General features: G+C 37.6%; 1 protein-coding gene across 1 annotated transcript in view; it reads left to right on the top strand.

Annotated features, from left to right (window-relative positions):
* The window catches only part of MYLK4 (myosin light chain kinase family member 4), a 116308-nt gene extending 107936 nt beyond the window's left edge, over window positions 1-8372 (top strand). The window contains exons 14-15 of the mRNA XM_078151792.1: window positions 3815-3890; window positions 7288-8372. Coding sequence (XP_078007918.1) covers window positions 3815-3847 — 33 coding nt within the window. The 3' untranslated portion in view covers window positions 3848-3890; window positions 7288-8372. The remainder of the gene's footprint in view (window positions 1-3814; window positions 3891-7287) is intronic.
* The last annotated feature ends 14028 nt before the right edge of the window (window positions 8373-22400 follow it).

Here is a 22400-nt window from a genome sequence, read left to right as displayed (position 1 = left end):
TGATTGGGAGCATCAGTGAAGGCTTTTTGTAAGAGATATCACTGGGGGAGAACTTGATGGAGGGGAACCTTTAATCAGACAGTCAGTGAATACCAATAATGTGCAAGGCACTGTGCTAAGTTCTGAGGATACCAAGAAAGGCAAAAAAGTCTCAACCTTTACAGATCATACATTCTAATGAGGGAGACAACATTTAAAGAACTAGGTACCTACAGAATGTACATGGAGTAGATGGAAGGCAATCTGAGTGCGGAAGGCAGTAGCATATGGGGGAGGGGGATCTGGGGAAGGCTTTCTTCCCTAGAAGGTGGGAGGTTTCTAAGGGGAGGAGGTAAGTAAGCAGAGTACATTAAAGGCATGGGGGAAAGCCTGCACAAAGGCACATTTGGGAGAGATGGCCACTCAAGTTTGGAGGTCAGCAGGGAGGCCAGTTTGGATGGATAATAGTGGAACCATCACATTTGACATCAACTGCTTCAGTTGATCCAGTGTGCCATGTGAGGAAGTAGACAAATGAAGTTGGGAAGACTAGATGACCAAATATGGATAAAATTTTGTCCTAGAGGTGGCATATTTTTAAAGCCACTAAATGATTGGGTTTTGTATTCTAATATTTTATTTTTTCCCCAATTACATGTGAGTGATTGGTTTTTAGGATATCTGAAAGAAAAAGATTAAGAGCTGGAGGGGGCCTTAGAGGTCAAATGCCAAAAGGATGGAAATGATCACATATGGCATTATTTCCCAAAACTACATCTCTGGAAAATCTCCGATAATGATTTCTGCATATATTTAGGTTATTTTTGATAAAGATGAGGAGGGAGTAGGTAAACTTTTGCAGATAATTTTTATAGCATACTACAGCTTCATAGCCACACAATTAACTGAAAGATTTAGAGTATACAAGGTCACCCTATGCTTATTGCTTTAAAAAAATTTCAATATACCATTTGATTTGGCAGAAAGGAGGGAAATTAGCATTTATTCAGAACCTACAATGCACCAGGCCTGTGCTTAGTGCTTCATAAATGTTATTTTATCCTCACAGCAATGTTGAGAGGTAGGTGCCATTATTATTCCCATTTTATAGTTGAGGAAACTAAGGCAGACAAGGTCCAGTTGCCCAGGGTCATATAGCTGGTAAGTGTCTGAGGCCATATTTCAGCTCAGGTCTTCCTTACTCTAGGCCCAGCTCTCTGCTAGCTAGTAGAATGCCTCTGTCCAATACAGTGAAATCAAATCTTAAAGGGTTTCTTTTAAAAAAAAGTCTTTTATGAATATATTAAAATCTTACAAGGTTCTTTGATAGACACAACAATAGATATATTTTTTTCAATAGTCACCTGAGTATCAAAAGTCAGCAATAACAATAATAGTCCTTTAAGGTTTACAAAGTGCTTTACAGCTACTACTATCTCATTATCCTTACAAGAATCCTGGGAGGTGGTTACTATTGTTATTCCCATTTTACAGATGTGGAAACTGAGGTAGATAGCGAGAAAGTGATTTGTCCAGGGTCACATAGCTAGTGTCTGAGGTTGGATTTGAACTCAGCTGCCTTTATAACGCGCAAAATAGAGAGATATATGCTTACCAAAGGTATTTGTGCAGTCTATAATCCTGTCAAAATCCAAATAGATGAGGAATACTTCTAGATGTTTTATGGGTGGCGTTGTGTGGATTGCTTTGAGTCCCAGAACGCAACAGGGCCAAGCTCAGTTGAGATTTTCCATTATTCAGAAAAGATTGGTTTAGCCATCTACAGAGGAAAAACCAAAGGGATGAAGAATGAACAACCCAAGTGATACACTAATGATACTCTAGTGTCCCAAGTGACACACTAGTATCTGATATACTGGAAGTCCAAGTGATACACTGGTATCAGCCTGTCCCAAAAGTCTTACTGCAGTTTTAAGCTTAAAAAGCATTAATATCTTAAAACTGCATTAAGATTTTTGGGATGCTCTGTAATTTAAAAAACAAAACAAAAGAAGCTCTTCAACACAATGGGTAAATTCTCTATGGAGCTCTATATTGAAAGTGATAGACTAGAATTGCTTAGGATAAAATGACATGGAAATGTATCTGCTCTGGAGAAAGAAATATTTATATCACTTATTGGTTCACAGATCTATCAGAATATCAAGCTAAGTAGGGTTTTTTTTTCTTCCTATTGGTACTCTTCAGAATCTGAATGTCCTTAGACTCAATGTCATAAAATACAGAAATCACAGGAGGTGGTTACTGGAACTATAATGAAAAGAAGATGCAATATAGGAAAAAAAAATCACATGAGCAGACTACTACTTTGTCCAGTTACTAGCTACAGAGTGGAATCAATAATCTAAACAGAGTAAAATCCTCTTTTATATAATGAATGGTTTATAAAGACAAAGATTTGAATTATAGGATTTGCCCTGCACAAATGCTTTTTGTTAATCCTTTAGTAATTTTGTCATTTAAATTCATTTCTAAGAGAATTGAAAAAAACTATTGGATTGAATGTGTTTTTAAAATCTCTAACCAATATTCAAATGAAATAGAATATTGTTTTTCAATAAAATTCTCATTTGCCAATTTAATTCCCTCATTCTCACCCCAAAGATTCATTCTTGATATGACTTTGGCCCCTGATCCATTCTGTAAAACAGGTCATTTTATTTTGTTTTTTTTTAGGCAATTGGGGTTAAGTGACTTGCCCAGAGTCACACATATAGTAAGTGTCAAGTGGTCAGGTGTTTGATCTGAGGCCGGATTTGAACTCAGGTCCTCCTGACTTCAGGGCCGGTGCTCTATCCACTGCACCACCTAGCTACCCCCAAACAGGTCATTTTACATTGAAAAAATAGGAATTTTACCTGGGTAACCTTGGCTCAATTTCTTCCTCTATGGAGTTGAACTGGATTCTCTTTAAGGTTACTTCTAAATCTAATGATGTTAGTTTTACTTAGAATCAATTCGAACTATAGGGCCAAAGGAATGTAAAGCTTTATTCATGCTATGCCCTCAACAAATTCAATCCAACAAACATATACTAAAAGCCTACAATGTACAAGGTACCCTGCCGAGTTCTTCTTAACACTTGTGTTTGAAATCCTGAATGTATAAATTATGGCGAAATTCAAAAGAAGTTATCCTTGGAAACTGGTTTCTTTAAAGTTCTTTGCCTCTTATATGTTTAATACTACATGCTGTATTTTGATCTAATTAAGAGTTAGCCTTAACCTTAATTTGCCATTTACCAACTAAGCTAGTCAGTCACACCTCTTGAGTACCTACTATGTGTCTAGTATTGTACTAGGTCCCTGTAGAGGCACATAAAATGATTCTATAGCACCCTCCTCTCTCAGAGTTTTCAGCCTCGTTTGGTAAACAAAACTAACATGCATTCAACAACTAGAAAACAATTGTGTTTGTGTGGTACTAACTACAAACACAGAGGTGGTACCTTCAATAAACATTAAACAGTGCAGAGCACTGTTCTAAGTAATGTGGAGCAAACATGGTTCATTAAACTCATGGGGCTTTACATTCTAGTAAGTGGATATGACACAGGCAATATAATACCATGTGATAAGTACATTAGAGAGTTGTGGAACAAAATGCTACGTGCTAAAATACAAGGTCATTTTTGATTGAGGAAATCAGGGAAGGCTTCATGGAGGAGATGGAATAAAGCCCTTTGGGTTTCAAGAAGGGAGAGATACCCCACCCCTACCCCATAGCAAATGACTTGAAAATGTGCTTATCTATCACAAGTGAGAAGTTAAACAAGAGCCCTAATCTCTTCCAAAATATCTTGTGACTTTCCTAGAAGAAGAAGAACCAAGGTTCTAAAGCTCAGTAACGGGTGGCCCAGGACCCTGCTGAAGAGTGTTCCAACTTGGAAGGTTTGTCTGGGTTCCTCCATTTTTTTCCTTTCATGTCCGGGAAGGTTGTCTGTATAAATTCTTGATGGTGATGATAAAGAGGGTCCCACAGGTCATCTGCCTGCCTTCCTGCACCACATAGAGTAACATCTCTGTACCAACAAACCCAGCTCTAGGCCTTGCTTTTACTCTGGGGCCCTAAAGTGACAGCTTCCCTGTATTCATCGAAAAATATCCTTGAACTTAGATTAAATTGAACTAATCCAATCACCAAGCATTTATTTGGCTTTTGCTTCATGAAAGGTACTATATTCAGCACCGAGAATGCAAAGACTAAATGAAAATAGAAAACAGACCTGTCCCCTAGAAGCTTACATAGTAAAGAGCTTGCTTAATTTATCTTGGGAAAGAGAAGGCTTAGAAAAGAACTAAGAAAGGAGCCTTTGTGTTTTGTTTTGTGTCCTTTTTTTTTTGAATACCACAAGTTGAATACAAAGGTCTTTTATATCTATTGAATAAGAGGGCAAAATTGATGTTCAATTGTGGGTTTTCTCCCCTGTCCTTTTATTTTTGATTTTTTAAAATAATAAATTTGATTGATGACTTTTACATTTACATCAGACATTTCCAGACCTACCCTCCACATATACTCAGTCACCCAATAAGCCCTCTCTCCTAACCAAAAGACATAGGTAAGTAAAACCAATCAACATGGGGACCCTCTTTTACAGTGTATGCAAATTTCCATTCTCACAATCCCTGAAATTCTCGCAACTCTCCTGAAAGGAGGAAAAAAATTCATCAGCTCTTCTCCAAGGCCAAGATTGCTCATTCCAATTATTCAATGTTTGGTTTGATTTAGTGTTCTTTTTTTTTTTTTGGTAATTGGGGTTAAGTGATTTGCCCAGGGTCACACAGCTAGTAGTAAGTGACAAGTGTTTGGTCTGAGACCAGATTTGAACTCAGGTCCTCTTGACTTCAGGGCCAGTGCTCTATCCACTGTGCCACCTACCTGCACCCTATTTGTCTTACTCTAGTCATATACATACTGTTCTCCTGGTTCTCCTTCTTCACTCTATGTCAATTTATATGTTTCTCTGAATTCCCCCTTGATTCTTAAAGCACAGAAATAGCTAATGGCATTCATGCAACCATTTATTCAGCCATTCCCAAATCTATGGGCACTTATTCTGTTTCTAGGTTGGTGTTTTTTTGTTTTGTTTTGTTTTGTCTTTTTGCTAACACAAAAAATGCTGCTATGAAAATTTTGCTATATATATGTATTGGACTTTTATTTAGTAATCACTGGCTCGTGGACCTAAAGGAAAGTTAAAGAAGATTTGGAATTGCTGAATTGGATTGTCAGACATGTGAAGAAATTAGAATTTAGGAAATTAGGGAGGGAGGAGACCTTATTTTTCTTTTATATAGAGCAGGACAAAGAGACCGGATTCTCTTTTCTTTCCCATCTTTCCTTGAACTTATGCTGTCTTCAGGTTTTGTACACTGTCATCCTCACCCTGAGTAGTCTGGGGCTGTGTGACACTGGACATGTTTCCCTGCCCTTTTCTTCTCTCACCTTCTATTGCAGAAGCATTTTCTCAGCCACTTAAAAACCATTCATTCCCAGTAGCCACAAACCGTAAGGGTTCACCGCAAACCACCTTCCCACCATAAGGAAGGGTGCTACCTTTGAAACACTGTGGGAACTAGATCAGTGGGAGAAAGTGAGGTCAGAGTCTAAGGAGAGCCAGTTACCAAGGGCTGGTTATGTAGGGAATGGGGAGAGGTGGGGGAAAAGAATGTGAAAACCAACTTTCTTGAAATCAAGTTCAACACCAATGGAACTCCTAATATGAAGCAGGGTTAAGCATTTGGGCTGATTTCAGTTGTAGTATTTGAGTTCTATGGTTAGATTCATTTTCAATTTGTTTTTGGAACAAGATATTATTTTAGCTTTTAATACGTTCTTCTTTTGCCCTGGTCATTTGTACTAGCCACCCACTTTTCCTGGGTTCCCAAAAATCACGTTGCACCGCAAAAAATCAACTAAGCCCCCACCACAATCCTGGGAAGAGACATTTTGTACCTTTCTGGTGTATTGTGGTTGTTAGCTTTATTGCTACAGTTAGCACTAAATGGAAATATACAGCAGCTTCTCAAAGCCATTTGATTGACCATGAAGGACCAGGGAGGTCTATGGCTCAAGATTTGATCTGTTGGGTTTTTAAATATTGTTTGTGGGCTGTGTATTTGTGTGAAATAAATACAAATCCAAGCTACTAGTGCTTGAAGCAACTTTAGTCCAGATAAAGGGAAAAAGAGAATGCCTTATACTACTATCTACCAGTGTTTGTATTGTTTTCTTGGCAAGGTGTGTTACAACCTTAAGATAGTATCAATTATTATAATCTGTTTATAAATAGCTATTCCAGTGGAAAAATAAAAGACTTTTCTAAGCCATATTCATATGGCTTAAAATCTACGTTGCAAGTTAGAATATATAAATTTCCTAAAATTTGTTAGAGGCAGTTTGATATGGAAGAGGAAATATCATGAAAATCAACCTTACCAACATTTCAGGTCTTGTTGCTATTATATCCTTGACCATTTATGAGGATGTTGCTTCAGAGCCTAATAGCCATTTTATGTAGGGGATGATTGAGACCTGGATTGCTCAATGTTTGATGTGGTTGTACAAGTCAGTGGGAACACTCCCTTGCATGATGACCATCCTGTACTTTGACCCCCAGGGTATGGATAACAAAAAATGAAATGAGTGTCTAGTCCTGCAAAAGGTTGTCCCGTCTCCCAATTCGCATTAAATGAAGAACCCTTATCTAGCCTTCATTGTTATAAGAAGGATTAAAATATCTTGCATGAAAAAATTTAAACTTTTGGTAAGCAGTAGGATTTGGCAAGGGGTTTCATTTTCATACACACATATGCGCGTGCACACACACACACACACATACACACACAGAGGACGGCTAGGTGGTACAGTGGATAGAGCACTGAGCTTGGAATCAGGAAGATATCTTCCTGAGTTCAAATCTGGCCTCAGATACTTACCAGCTATGTGAACCTAGGCAAGTCATTTAACCCTGTTAGCCTCAGTTTCCTCATCTGTAAAATGAAGTGTAGAAGGAAATGGCAAACTACTTCAGTATCTTTGCCAAGAAAACCCCAAATGGGGTCACAAAGAGTCAGACATAACTAAAATGACTAAACAATATGTATATACATTATATAATATATATTTATGTATATATAATACACATCTACAAATATACGTACATATATGTGGATGTGGGTGTGGGTATGTGTGTTTTCCTGGGTAGGAGGCATAACCAGGTAATTATTATTTTTTTAAAATTACCACTGAATCAACAAGATTCTTATTCTGTTTCCTTTGCAGGAAAACTGCTGTGGTTGCTGCCTTTCGAGGACATTTTGGAAAAATCAGCAGTTCTGATGCTTTGACCCCAGCAATGACTGGAGGCATTTACCAAATGGTGTAACTCCACCTCTTTAACTGTATTACTAAGCTGCTTTAAAAAAAAATTAAGTCAGGCAGCTTCCAGAAGAGGAAACCAACAGCTGCTGTTCCCAAGGAGGCGTAAATACCAGAGCCCCACAGTCTTTACTTCACCTCTGAGATGGCTGCAGTAGTTTACTTCGGGAAGACAATTTTATCTGCTGTCTTTTGCTGTCTCCAATGATGGAGCTTGTCATAATGTCAGCTGTTGCTCAGTTAGGCAGGTGGCCCAGAGCTGAAATTGATCTGAGATTTTCAAACCTGAAATTGTGTTTGAAGTAGAGGAGAAAGAATGCTAACAAGTTTTAAACTATGAGTATTACATGATGGAGATTTTTCGTGGCAAAAGTTCTTTTGAATCTAGTATGTACAGGAAACTTATTACTTTGGCTTATGTTACACCTGAATTATTATCATGGAAAGTTCATTCAGGATGAAAGAGTCGGGGAAAGGTGTCAAAGAGTGGATCTGTTATCCCCCTAGATTTTCCAAACTTTGATCTAATTTTGTTAAGACTGCTGAAATTGTCAATGAATGACTGTATCCAAATTCAACAGCTAGCAGGCAAGGTCTCATTGGGAAAGGAAGGCATTGCTTTTAGTCCTGGAGTGATTTGGGGCACTGAGCCCAAATGTCTGAATAAATTGAACTATGACAAGTCACACAGGAAAGTGAATTTATAACTTAAAAGTAAGGAAAATCAGTACATTCACTTGTTGGCTGATTAGGATTAAGCATTTATTAAGTTCTTCTGTGTATAAGGAAAACAGATTCCCAGTTAGAAGCTTCAACCTATTCCCTGAGCTATTAAGCCATTTCATTAGATATTGAATAAAGAAAATACCTCTGACTAATGAGCTCGTATTGCACACAAACTATACTTTTGGAAAAAAGCAGAACTCCTGCCACAGTCTTAAAAAAGAAAAACATAAGATATTTTTAAAATAAAAACAATGCTTTCCAAATTCTGTATCACTTTCCAAATTCTTTATCAAATGTTAAGTTCAGCCACTTTCTCCATATGTCTGTTTCCAAATAGCTGTTGTGCTGGGGTCAGTTACAGTAATGTCTTTGTTTTGGGTCACTGCTCTTTCTCTGATACTGAAGGGGATTGCTTTATAAAGAATTTGGTAACTAGCATTGAAGGCTGATTAAATTTTCTCAACATCCCTCATATTTCTAATGTCCATCTGACGAATCCTTCAGATAGGTCTTCAAAAAGGACATATGAATAAAATGTTTATTCCCATTTTACAGGTTTGTGGGAACTGTAGGCAATTGAGATTATGAAATTTGGCCACGGTCCCATGGGAAGGTATTGGGAAAGCCAGGCACTAAACTGCCTTCCTTCTCCAAAGTTCTTGTCATCATACTTCTCTCCTTTTTTTGCCTCTGGCCTATTCATTTTTGTTCCAGTCTTGATTTCCCCTCCTGTTTTTACATGACTATGCTTATAATTTTTAATTTGGTTTTCTTATGGGGAAAAAAGAGAAAGAAACTGTATGTCTGAGGTCTTATATTACTGGGCTATCTTTAGCTGATGATATGCAGTGTATTTGGAAAGTTATAAGCCAGTACATGCATGAATAATCACTTATACCACAGGGTCCTGGCATCCATTCAAATGCTAAATAGGACACAAGGGTCTGATTTTAAGCCCCTTATGGAACAGTGTGTTCAACTATGGAGCAAGGAAAGTGTACCCAGATATTCTCTTGCCTAGCTGGTTGTAACTCGAATTTTGATCCATTTTATCATCTCCATTTCTCTAAATTCTAGCATTGAATTTGAGGTGCCCCAAGTCAAACTGAGGAGTTCTAGCCTTGTGAAATTCATCAGTGATGACCCCAAATGGTTCCTGGGTGTGAAGTACTTAGGTGTTTAGAAATGAGTCTCTACTTTGGAAATGTATTTTGTTTAGATTTGTGTTTTAAGATTCACAGTTGGGTGGGAAAGTGCCCCAACCCCAGCTGAGTGCTCTTAATAAGGAAGTTTGGAAGTGTTAGTTTTGCAGAGTTAATTATTTCAGTCTAGGGCTGTGGAGGAGTGAGACATGATTGGTTAGAACTATGTTGCGTGACTCTGTACTTCTGTGGGGCTGATCCAACTCTATGTCCTTGTCGCCCAACGTTCTACCATTCCAGCAAGTCAGGGACATGTGTAGAGGTGTGGGGTTGCAAAGCAGATGAACCAGGACAAATATAAGCAAGGACCTAAATCACAGAGCAGATTATGTATAAGCAAGTCATTGTGATCAACTTTCCAAGGGGATTAAAATGACCCTCTTAATAAAAGATTTAACCCTTATTCCTCTTCCTAAGTTTCCCTCACTCTTAATAACAATGAATAGCATTTATATAGTGTTTTAAGGTTTGCAGAACACTTTACATGTATGTTATTTCATTTTGCTTTCCTATTGGACATCTCTATCTAATAACTTTGGAAAATGGTTAAAGTTGAACCTTGATTCTGCATTCCCAGAACACAGGGAAGACAAACCTTGTGATAGAGTGAGGGAGAAGTGTGCACATTTGTAGTTTATAAGACCCTAAAACTTATCCAGAATCTGTTCCCAGGAAGATGATTCATAGTTCTGTGGTTGCTTTATAAGTAGCACTTCATTAGCTTCCCTGCTGAGCTGACTTTGTAATCCTGACCTGCTGTGTCACCGTACACATTTTTGCATTTATTGTTAATGATTCATTATCTAGCTTGCTGTTGACTTCATTTTTTTCCCTCAACACTAACAAAAGAGAATTCTGCATCTATATATATATATATATATATATATATATATATATATATATATATATATATATATATATATATATATATATATATATATTATATATATATTCCAGCACATTGATGTGAATGTAATTTGGAGAGGAGAATGTGTATACATGTGGTTATTTGCATCTTGTTTATCTTACAGAGATAGTTATACCATGTTTTTCTTGCTTTGTTCCCAAAATGTGGGTTCTTATTCAATTCTGTCTTCTCTAACTGTTACAAGCTACCATGGAAATTTTGGGCCCACTGCATCCCAGTTCTCATTACGCAGAACTCTACCTTTTAGTATCTTGACCCATCCTTTATTTTCTATCCTTCATGCTCATTTTCCTTCATGTTGCAGTTATATTCTACCTCCCTGCCAATCCTCAGCCACTTCTAAATTTTCATCCTTCCTTGAAATTTATTTTTTTTAATGGAAGTGTCCAGGTGTATTATAAAAAAATCAAGACTTGATGGGAAATTAATCCTCTACAATTGAATTATTTTCACACCCATTAGAAACTCCACAGCCAGGCTGATAAAAGTGGTATGCCTTTATGTTAAGGATTATATCTTTCCATATAATTTTGTAGCTTGCTCCCCAAAGTAAGGAATGCTGTATCTCTCCATAGCTTCTACTTGCCCCTTCTAGTTTGAGTTCAGACTAATGAGATTTGCTTTGTGTGCATGGTCTTTTGATGGCTGGTTTCACCTTCCATGAAGGCTGATAGCTCAATTATTACCAAATGAAGGAGTAAAAAATGATGTCAAGCCACCTGAGTGCAAATCTGTTGCTTAGTCACATTTGCATAGCCACAGCTGACAAAGGTTCCCACAGTGATGACATCAGGGCTTTCATGTCAACTGGTGGTGTTTTTTCAGAACTGACATACAGAAAAAGCTATGCAATGTAGAGATTGCTTGTGTTGCATGTACTTCTATAGTTTTTTAAAACAGATTTTGTCAGATCAATGGTTTTTTTTGTGTTGACTTATAAAAATACACAAATGATTATTATATGTTACACTACAGAATAAAGAGATTTTATTTACCTTGTGGCTGATGGACTGGCTCTATTCATTTGAGGGATTCTAATAAGCGCCACATATCTTAATTGCTTATAAATAATGTAAGGTCAGAGATGCCCATGGCAAAAAGCATTCAGGTAACCCATTAGTGGTATGATGTTTTTCTAGGTTTGTAGATCCCTACTCAAAAACCTTAGAAGGCCCAAATAACCTGTCACCAGCTCCTCTTGCAAAAACCCATAACAGATGTAGAAAGAGAAACAATCAGAATTAGATATTATGCAAAAGGCAAAGGACAGTAACTCAAAGTCCCATAATGTCCCTCTGATAAACAACCTCCAATGTCTCATTTTCTAGAAAAGATTGGTGTCTAACAAAATTTTACTTACGCTCAGCCTTATGTTTTCATAATTGTTCTGTCAAAGGTTATAGCGCTGCTTACTCCAGGCTAAGCTAGCCTTCCTCCAACTCCCCTTATCATTGCCCCAAGTGATGGGTCCACTATGGATTCTACAGGTTCATCTTCTTGTAGAATGACACCTAGGTCCATTCATACCTTAGATCAGAGTGAGCCTCTTAGAATAATGTCTTTAAATGCATAAAGTAAAATACATAGGATTATAAATGAAACCAATTATATAAAAATATTAACAAAAAATTCATAAATTCTAGGTTAAGAGCCCTTGCCTTAGAGGAAGGCTTGAGAATTTCTCCTCAGTAAAACACTGGTTAACTCTTTCAGCAAAGTCTTTTTCTTTACACACAACTTCAGAAATAGGACTCCACCTAGTTGGGGGTGATGAGTGACATGACACTTCTGAATGTGTTGGCTATAACCTAAGCTCAGAGTCTCCTAGAGTAGAGTCCATTTGTTCTCAGAGAAACATCTGTATAGCTTAAGAAGTCATTGTCATAGATTCTATACTTGAGTGTCTGCCAACTAGCTGGAGAGCCCTCCAGTTTTCTGACAGTAAGTTTAGATGTCCTTTCCTCAAAGGAAAACTCCTTACTGGTCCTTGGGCACCTCAGTGGACAGAACACTCAACTTGGGAGTCAGAGGACTCAGTCTTGGCTCTGCCAATTTACTGCCTTTAGACAGATCACTTTATCTCCTTGACTATCAGAGTCTTCATGTGTAAATATATCATCTCTAAGGTCCTTTGTGCTCCAAATCCTATCAAAGGATAGAAAGTTGATGGGAACATTGACAATGGGCCCCAGGGCTTGTGTATTTTTGTTTCCTATCTGCCTCTAGATCTCTGTCTGTAGCTTGGTTTCCTATAGGTAGGGCAACATCCCTGCAGCATATCCCCCAGAGTTCCTTTTCCCGGTACCTTGAAGATACTCATCAGAGCTGGAGAGCCACACAAGAATGCCAATAGTGGATTTAGAGCTGGAAGGGGTCATGGCAACTATCTAATCCAACCCCCTCATTCTGTAGATGAGGAATTGAGCCCCAGAGAAGGTTAAGTCACTTGCCCAAGAACACACAAGTAGTATGTGAGCAGGGACAGGATTTGAACCTAGGTTCTCTGACTCTAAATCTAGCTAAAGCTCTTGGTTCTAGATCAGGGGTGGGGAACCTGCAACCTTGAAGCCACATGTGGCTCTCTAGGTCCTCAAGTATATGAATCCAAATTTCACTGAACAAATCCCTTTATAAAAGGATTCTGTGAAGTTTCAATTCAGTCAAAGGGCTGCACTTCAGGACCTAGAGGGCCACATGTGGCCTCAAGGCCATAGGTTCCCCACGCCTGTTCTAGAGCATGTGCTGAGGATCCTCCTCAAGGATATCTGGGTCCAGATAGATAGGCAACATCTGGAAATTGGGTGGAAGACTGGGGAAATGGAGAAGATTAGAGAAATCCTACAATATTAGTCAATAAGCGTCATCAAGTGCTTATTATATTCCAGGCTTTATACTAACTGCTTGAGATGCAAAAAGGCATTTAGCTGTTCCTGCCCCCAAGGAGTTCACATTCTAATGGGAGAAATAATCTCTAAACAACTATGAATATACAGTACCCATGGGAGATAATCTCAGAGCCAGGTCATTGGCAGTGGGGGAAATCAGAATCCAGGCATGAGGTAATGAGGGCTTGGACCAGGGTGGCAGCTATGTGAGTGGAGAAAAAGAAACATGTATGAGAGATGCTGTGAAATGATAAGACTTGGCAACACATTGGACATGAGATGGGGGGGGAGGTGACTGTAAGGATTGGAGGATGACATTGAAGTTTGGAGCCTGGATAACCAGGAAGGTGCTGATATTCAACACTAATGGAAAGTTGGGAAGGAGGAAGGGCTTGAGGGCATAGAAATTAGTTCTCTTTTGGATGTGCTGAGTTTGAGATACCTACAAGATACCCATTTGGAGATGTCCAAAAGGCAATTAGCAACTTGGTACTGGAGTTCAAGTGAGAAATTAGTGTTGCATTTATAGATCTGGGAATCTTTTGGGAAGGGATGATAATTGAATTCATGGAAGCTGATGAGATCAATAGTGAAATAGCATAGAGAAAGAAGAGAAGAGGGCCCAGAACAGAGTCTTGGGAGAACACTCATTACTTTACATGTCATTACATAAATGAAGAACCAGCAAAAGAATCTGAGAAGGAGCAGTCAGACGGGTAGGAGAAGAACAAGGAAAGACCAGTGTTACGAGAACCTGTAGAAAATAGAATATCCAACAGAAGAGAGTACTTGATAGCGAGCGTCAGAAGCTACTGAAGGGTCAAAAAGGACAAGAATTAAGAAAAGACCATTAGATTTGACAATTAAGACATCATTAGTAATTGGAGAGTACAATAGTTTCAGATGAATGACAAGCTTGTAATACAGACTAGAAGTGAGTGAGGAGAATAAGAACCATCTAGTATTGAAGGCTTTCTTACATAGTTTAATGAAGAAAAGAAGGAATATAGGATGATAGCTAGAGGTAGTGAATGGGTTGAGCAAGGCTTTTGGAGGATGGGGGTGATGTGGGTATATTCATAGATAGCAGGAAAGGATCCAGCAAATAGGGAAAGAATGAAGATTAGAGAGAATGGGAATTATACATTCTGCTGGAGAAGATGGAATCAAGGGGACAAGTAGAAAGGTTTGCCTTGGCAAGGAGAAGGGCCAGCTCTTTGTGTGAATCAGAAGTGAAGGAAAAAATAGTGTGTGAAGGAAGAAACAGCGTGAGAGGGAGGGACGACTGATATCTGAGTAATGTGAATTGCAGAGGAGGGGAGAAAAGGGAGCTATCTGTGAATGAACTCAATTCTTTTAGTGAATTTTGAGTTCCTCAGCTAAGAGGATGGGAGAAGGGGTAGGCTTCAGGAAAGCTGAGAAAGTTTAGAATAATTGCTGTATTGAGTGGGACAGCAAATCGATTAGGAAGTGAAAAAGGAAAAGTATTTTTCTTACAACAACTTGGTTAGTAGAAGTTATCACATTTGTATGCCATAATTTGTGCAGCAGTTCCCTAAGTGACGGCCAAACATTTTGTCTCTTTCCTTTTATTATGATGTATAGAATTTCTATAAACATTTTTGCCCACATGGGTCTTTTTCTGTAGCAAATAACCTCCTTGGGATATTGTTCCAGTAATGAAAATTCTGGGTCAAAGGAGCAAGCAATTCAGCAACTTTTCCTGCATAATTCCAGATCTTTTTTTCTGAATAGTGAACCAATTCACAGTTCCACCAGATGTGAGTTAGTGTGATTAACTTCTCACAGCCCCCTTTTCATTGAGTCATCACTGGGACAATTATTGAATAAGAATATTAAAGAGTATGCCTATTTTCTACATTCTACACTCTCTGTGTACAAAGCATAAAAAAACTAAAAGACCATGACACAACAAATATTAAAATTAATAAGGAACACATGATCAAAGAATATCTAAGTGAAACTAAATGTTATCCTAAGTCTTAAATAATTCCAAAGAACAAATTATAGAAATAATATATAATTATCTTAAAGTAGATAATGGTGATATCATGGCAAAACTTATGGGATAAAGCTAAAAAAATTTTCAAAGGAAAACCTACATCTCTGAGAACTTAAACTAATTAAAGAGAGAATGAGACCAAGACTACCAAAGAATTATTAGAGGTAGAGTAGTGTAGTGGATAGAACAATTGAATTTAGATCAGGAACACAAGTTCAAATCTTGCCTTGAATTACCTATTAGCTGTGAACAAGCCACTTAATTTCTCTGGGCCTCATTTTTTTTCTGTAAAATAAGGGGTCTGGACTTAATGGCCCCTGAGGATACTTTCAATTCTAAATCCATGATCCTATAAATTAAGCATGCAATTAAAATTTTAAAAACCCAGAAAACTGACAAATTACCAATCTCACAAAAATTAAAAATTGAAAATCAAAAAAGATATAAGGAAAGTGAAAATAAAAAAACTCTTGAGTTGACCGAAAAAACCTTAAGAGCTAGTATATTGCAAAAAATCAGTAAAAGATAAACCATTTTTTAAAAAGACAGTAAAAGCAATCTTAAAGATAAAAAATGAGTACAAATTCCCAACAAATAAAAAGAAAATGAAGACAATTATCAAATTATGGTATCCTTATGCTAACCAATATTAAATAAATAATTAAATAAATTAAATAAATATTAAATAATTATTGAATACATATTCACAAAAATATAAAGCACCTAGATCACAAGTTAGGGAGAAAGATACGGAAATCAGAAAGGCAGTTTGTTCCAATGGCCATTAAGATGGCTGAAGCAGGCACTGTGAAGTATTTAGAGCTTAGTTAGACATCAAAGACACCAAGGTCATCTACTGCATCCTGGGCCATTACCAGTCGTCCTGACTTTTGTCTTGCCACTGAGCTTTGATGACTCTGGAAGAGACTGGTGATTTTATGCACATTTGGCTCACTTAAATCCAATTCACATGCAAGTCAAGACATCACCCCGTGATGTCATTGATCCTCTTCAAAAATGAAGGACAAACAACAGTAAATACCTTTGCTAGAAATTAATTGAGGCTACTGGCTGAAAATCAGTGGGAAGCACACTGGTGGGGTCTCATGAGCGATATTACTATAGAGCCAGCTCCACAAGGTTGTCCTTAGATCTCTGAAGAAAACAGCGATAATCCTCCCTCTCTCTCTGGGACCCCAAACCACAAATATGAGTGAAGGTTTGGGGAGTGGTAACAGAGGAGTCAACAAATAGAGTTAACAAGTGTAAGCAGCTCTTTCTAGGTGGTCAGCTGTGAATTGGAAGAGAAAAGTTGAATGATAGCTTAAGGATATTTCTAAGTCATGAGAAGTTTTTGTTTGTTTTTAAGAATGGGGGACACTCTGACACATTTGCAGGCATTAGCAAAGGAGCCAATAAACAAGGAAGATTTGGACGTTATTGTTACTCATATTCACATTTTCTTCTCTATTTCTCTCTTTCTCCCCCCCCCCACCACTACCACACATGCCAACACCTTGAGGTTCATTCTCTTAATTGGATCCTTTCAGCTGAAATAGATTTTTCAATTTTTCATTTTTTTCATGTTAAATTTTTTTTCACCCCCTGTCCCACCCCTGGTTCTCTCTCCCAGCTTTGGATCCCTATCTCATTCTATAGACATCATATTCTCATTTCCACACCCTGCTAACCAAAAGTAATTGTAATTACCACATCATCCCAGATAAATGAGAATTTATCTCATTTTAAAAGTTTAACCTTTACAATAAGAATATATTCTAGTGAAAAGAGCACTGAAATTGGAATATAAAAGCCTTAGATTTGAATCCCACTTCTCCTACTTAGTGCCTGTAAAACCTTAGGGCAATTCTTTTCTCAGGCCATCAGCTTCCTCATCTGTAAAACTCACGGACTGGACTCCATGACTTCTAAGATCCCTTCCACCATTAAAATCCTATGATTATTAAATTCTTCCACTTTGATTTGGGATTGACTAAAACCTCTATGCTCATTTTAATTTACTCAATTATTTTAGTCACCTTGGGAGTCCTGAGAGGTTAAATAACTTGCCTAAGGTCATACAGGCACCAGGTGTCAGAGGTAAGACTTGACCTAGAATCTGCCTGACTTGAAGCCTAGCTCTACTATTCACTATCTCACATTACCTCTCTCAGACTGCTTGGTGGTTTGTCCTTTAAGAGGACCATGACATCAGGAAGATGTTGTAATGACTTGTAAGTGAATTGGATTTGAGTGAGGGAGGGCTGTGTAAGGTCACCAGCCTCACTTTCTCCTCCAGAGCCATCTGGGTCCAGTGGCCAGATATGGATCAGGATGATTGGAGATGGCCAGGATATAGTGGGAGCTGGTCTTAGAGAGGCAATGTCACATTGCTGGAGGTTTCAAAACAAGGACTAATCTGCATTGATAGAGGAAGTGACTCATTGGGAACTCCCTACACAGATGAAATCACAAGCCTGGTAAAAAAAAATAAACACCAAAATAGTTATATATTTAAATATGTAGAATTTCTCCCAAGAAAAATATCGATTTTGTTTTTAATTAATGATAGCCTTGTTCTGTTGGATTTCTCAATTCTTAGCACTTTAAACACTTAGCAAAACTTAAAAACATCTTTCAAATGATATTTTGAATTTATTGTCTCTTTCACCATCATCATCATCATGATAACCATAATTTCCTCATCTGTAAAATAAGTATGGAGAAAGAAACGGCAAACCACTCATATCTTTTCCAAGAAAACCCTAAATGGGGTCATAGAGAGTCAGCCATGACTAGCTGACAAAAAACCGCAACATTTACATAGCAGTTTGAGGTTTGCAAATAATTTGATTTTACACTATGGCTAATTGTTACAGTAATCCTGAAAAGTGGGTGCTATTATTACCCCACTTTACAGATGAGAAAACTGAAGCTTAGAGAGGTTGAATGACTTGCTCAGGGTCATACAATTAGTAAATATCTGAAGCACTATTCAAATCTAGGTCTTCCTGATTCCAGGTCCAACATCCTATCCATTTTATGATTCTGCCTTTTTCTTCCTCTTTTTTTGACTCTTCTTTCACAGTCTCCTTCCACGTCTCTATTTTGCAGAGTAAGGTACAGAATATTCAGAAATAAAAATCAATTTTTTTATTTGTCTTCATAAAATAAATAGATTTTAAAAATATGCTCCCCATGTACATATGTTTAGAAATATGTCAGCTGGGGAGAAAATAATCTAACAAGGGTTTTCATAATCCTTATTAATTAATGTTTGAGCCCTTTCTTTCCTTAATTATCTCCAACACCTGCTCACTGTAAAATTTCCTCTGCAATTTTTATATTACTCCAATATTAAGCAGACCTTGGAAGCACTCTTAAGGTTTTTCTGACTTTTAATTATTTTTAAATTAATTTTAATATTGGAAATATTTTTAAACCTGGTCATATACTCAATAAAAGTGACTTTTAAATTAAAAAAAATTTCTGAGGCTCTCCCAAAGTTTCTAAGGACAACTTTATGGTCTTTTATGTATGTCTTTGGAAAAGGCAATTTGGAATTCATTTACTGAAATTCTTGAATTTACCCCCAAACAATTTCATGAAATGCTTGCCTTGTCAACTTTTACTCTCCTCACAGGTTTAGTCTCCTAAATATAAATTCTCAAACCTGAATTAGATATTGACAACTTGTTTGCTGTATAATCAGTCTCCTTTACATGATATTATTTCCCAAGCCAAGTAGAGTATTCTGCCACAATGCACCCAGCTTCTTTCCTCATTTCTTTTTCCGATTGCTCTTTGCCTTGGTGATCTGTTTTTTTTTTTACAGTTTTACCTCCTTTCTAGACATTTCTTACTCTTAATAATTGCAATGATAGTTATTGTTATGGCTGATATTGGTAAAGTATAGTATGATGGGTAAAAACACTACATGTGAAGTCTTTCTGCCAGGGTTACAATCCCAGCCTTATGGTCTATTACATATAACTTTGGCTAGTCATTTAACTACTCAGAGCTAAGATTTCCTCATTTACAAAATCATTGGATTTTGGATTAGGCAACCTCTAAGGTTCTGTCTAGCTCCAAATCCTACGATTCGATACAATATTCTATGGCTTACATAGTGCTTTACATCAGTTATCTCATGTTAGCCCTACAACAGACCTATAAGTTAGGTAAGGCAGATATTGTCTTCATTTTACAGATGAGGAAACTGAGGCTTGGAGAAATGAAATGACTTACTTGAATTTTACTTACTTGGCTGGGCCAAGATTTGAACCTGGGTCATCTAACTCAGATCAAGCATTATTTCTACTTTATCTTGATCTGTTATCAGACTTTGTTCTCTGTTAACTCTGAAGGCTATTGCTTACACCCTGGTAAGCTTCTTTAGATCTTCTGTTAGCTTATTTTTCAGTCCGATTGTTGAATTTACCAGTAACTAGAAAAGAATCAGTAGGCCTCTGCACAGCTAGTCTTTCTTGATTCAAAAACTTCCATGATAAGAAACATTCCTTAGTGTGATGGTGGGCAGAGCAATGAAGGCCCAGTCCTAGGAACACAGAATAATGAGGTAAGCCTGTTTCTGCAAAGTATGTGAGCATGATCTCTATAACATTAGAAATAATGGAAGGATACAAAGATGGAGAATCAAAAGATTAAAAAAAAAACAACCAGTGGGGACAGCTAGGTGGATAGAACTCTAGACTTGGAGTCAGGAGGACCTGAATTCAAATCTGACCTCAGATACTTGACACTTACTAGCTGTGTGACCCTGGGCAAGTCACTTAACCCTAATTGCCTCAGGGGGAAAACAACAACAACAACAACCAATGAAACCAATGCACCCAAAATTAGAAGTAGAGCAGAAAGCTGGGAAATAATTTTTATGGCTAGTGTCTCTGATGAAGGCCTCATTTCTCAAATATTTAGAGAACTGAGCCAAATTTATGATAATACAAGTTATCCCCCAATTGACAAATGGTCAATGGATATGAACAGGCAGTTTGCAGACAAAGAAATTAAAACTCTCTACAGTCAAATGAAAAAATGCTCTAAATCACTATTGATTAGAGAAATGCAAATTAAAACAACTCTGAGGTACTACCTCACATCTATCGGATTGGTTAATATGACAGAAAAAGAAAATGATAAATGCCGGAGGGGATGTGGGAAAATTGGTACACCAGGGTACTGCTGGTGGAGTTATGAACTGATTCAACTGTTCTGGAGGATAATTTGGAACTATGCCCAAAGAGCTACAAAACTATGCATACCCTTTGATCCTGCAAAAGCACTACTAAATCTGTATCCCAAAATGCTATAAAATGTTTGTGTGTGTGTGGAGTGGGGAAGACCTATTTGTACAAAAATATTTATAGCAGCTCTTTCTGTGGTGGCAAAGAATTGAAAATTGAGCGGATGTCTGTCAATTTGGGAATGGCTGAACAAGTAGTGGTATGTGATTGTAATGAAATACTATTGTGATATATGCAATGATGAGCAAGCAGATTTCAGAAAAAACCTGAAAAGACTTACTTGAACTGATGCAAAGTGAAGTGAGTAGAACCAGGAGAACATTGTACATAGTAACAACCATATTGTATGATGATCAACCAGCTACTCTCAGCAATACAATGATCCAAGACAATTCCAAAGGATACATGCTGAAAAATGTTATCCGCATCCAGAGAAAGAACTGATGGCATCTGAAAGCAGATTGAAGCATGCTATTTTTCTCTCTTTTTTTTTTTTTGATTTTTCTTTTTTTGGTCTGTATCTTCTTTTACAACATGACTAATATGGAATATGTTTTGCATGATTGCACAGGTCTAACCTATATCAAATTGTTTACTGTCTCAGGGAGGGGGAAGTGGAAGAAAGGAGGGAGGGAGAGAATTTGGAACTCAGAATTTTAAAAAAGAATGTTACATGTAATTGGGAAAAATTAAATACTATATTTAAAGTAAGTTATATGGTAATAGTATGTTACTTGTCCGTGTGTATGAATGTGGGAGTAGGTGGTGTTTTTTGACAGTGGGAGGAAAGTCCAGGTGTGAAGAGGGGGGTAGGGCAAACCCTAGATTTCCTATTTTTACAAGACAAATCTGAACATTTCACATAATTACTGTAGATCAAATTCAGAACCTGTCCAACATGGGTTTTAACTTACCTAGATAGTGAGAGTGGAATTCTTGTGTGGAAAGTCTGTGAATGTAGTCTACAGAGAGTCTGATGAGACCACTTTACTGTTAGTTTGAGGGTCTCTCTGGCAGGCAATTCAGATATTATATTTCCTTGTGGGATAATTAAATTAGTGATATGCTTGGCTTGCTATGGGCTGATTGTTCTCAAATTGATTTGCGCTGCTTATTCTACTGCAGTGCTCCAAGGTGTCATTGGGATACCCATCAAGTACCCATGCTGCCCACAGGTATCACATACAAAACAATGGTCTGTAGATGAGGAATGGATAAATGGATAAATAAACAAATCAATTAAAAAGCATTTATTAAGTAATTATTACGTGCCAAGCATTCTGCTAAACACTGGGGATAAAAATAGAAAAATGAGATAATTCCTATTTTCAAAGAACTCACATTCTTATTAGAGCAGACAACCCATATAAGATGGTTTAACTGTGGGGTGAATGGAAAGATCTAGTCTTTCTTAGGATTAAGTGGCAAGGCATATGGTAAGATAGAGTAGTCCTCCATATTACTTGAATTACTGGATGACTCACTACTCATTGAATCAGTATAAACAACCGTGTCAATTGGAGGCCTGAGGGTCAAAATGGAACAAAGGCTCTGAGTCCTTGGCCACATGGCCGTAGTATAGCAGAAGAGGGGAAAGGGAAGGGAGTCATTGGTAAGAGGTTTGGGGGAAAGGGCTCCCTTACTCTGGCAAATAATCACAGTTTGGAAAAGAGCATCAGACTTATTTAGCTACATCTTGGGATCAATTTGAACTTGGTCAAAAAGTAAATCCCTTGAGGATGAGGGGTGGGGGTGTGAGGGGATGGGTCAGAGTTGTTGGGGGCTTGATGGATGTCCTTGATTAATTTGGTGAGTCTTTAGCATTTTTAAGAGCCTCTGAAACAGAAAAGACTTAGGTCCAAACACCACCTCCAATACATACAGGCTTTGTGACTCTGAGCAAGTGAGTCATGGAACTTCTCAGTGCTCTAGGCAAGTCTCTAAGATGATAAACAGCAGAGACATTTCCAACTTACACGGGAAGAAGGA

Source organism: Phascolarctos cinereus, unplaced genomic scaffold (assembly GCF_003287225.1).
Source record: "Phascolarctos cinereus isolate Bilbo 61053 unplaced genomic scaffold, phaCin_HiC Scaffold_4;HRSCAF=312, whole genome shotgun sequence".
Taxonomy (NCBI): Eukaryota; Metazoa; Chordata; class Mammalia; order Diprotodontia; family Phascolarctidae; genus Phascolarctos; species Phascolarctos cinereus.
The sequence above is the reverse complement of the archived record's forward strand: the minus strand, read 5'-3'. Positions and strand labels throughout refer to the sequence as shown.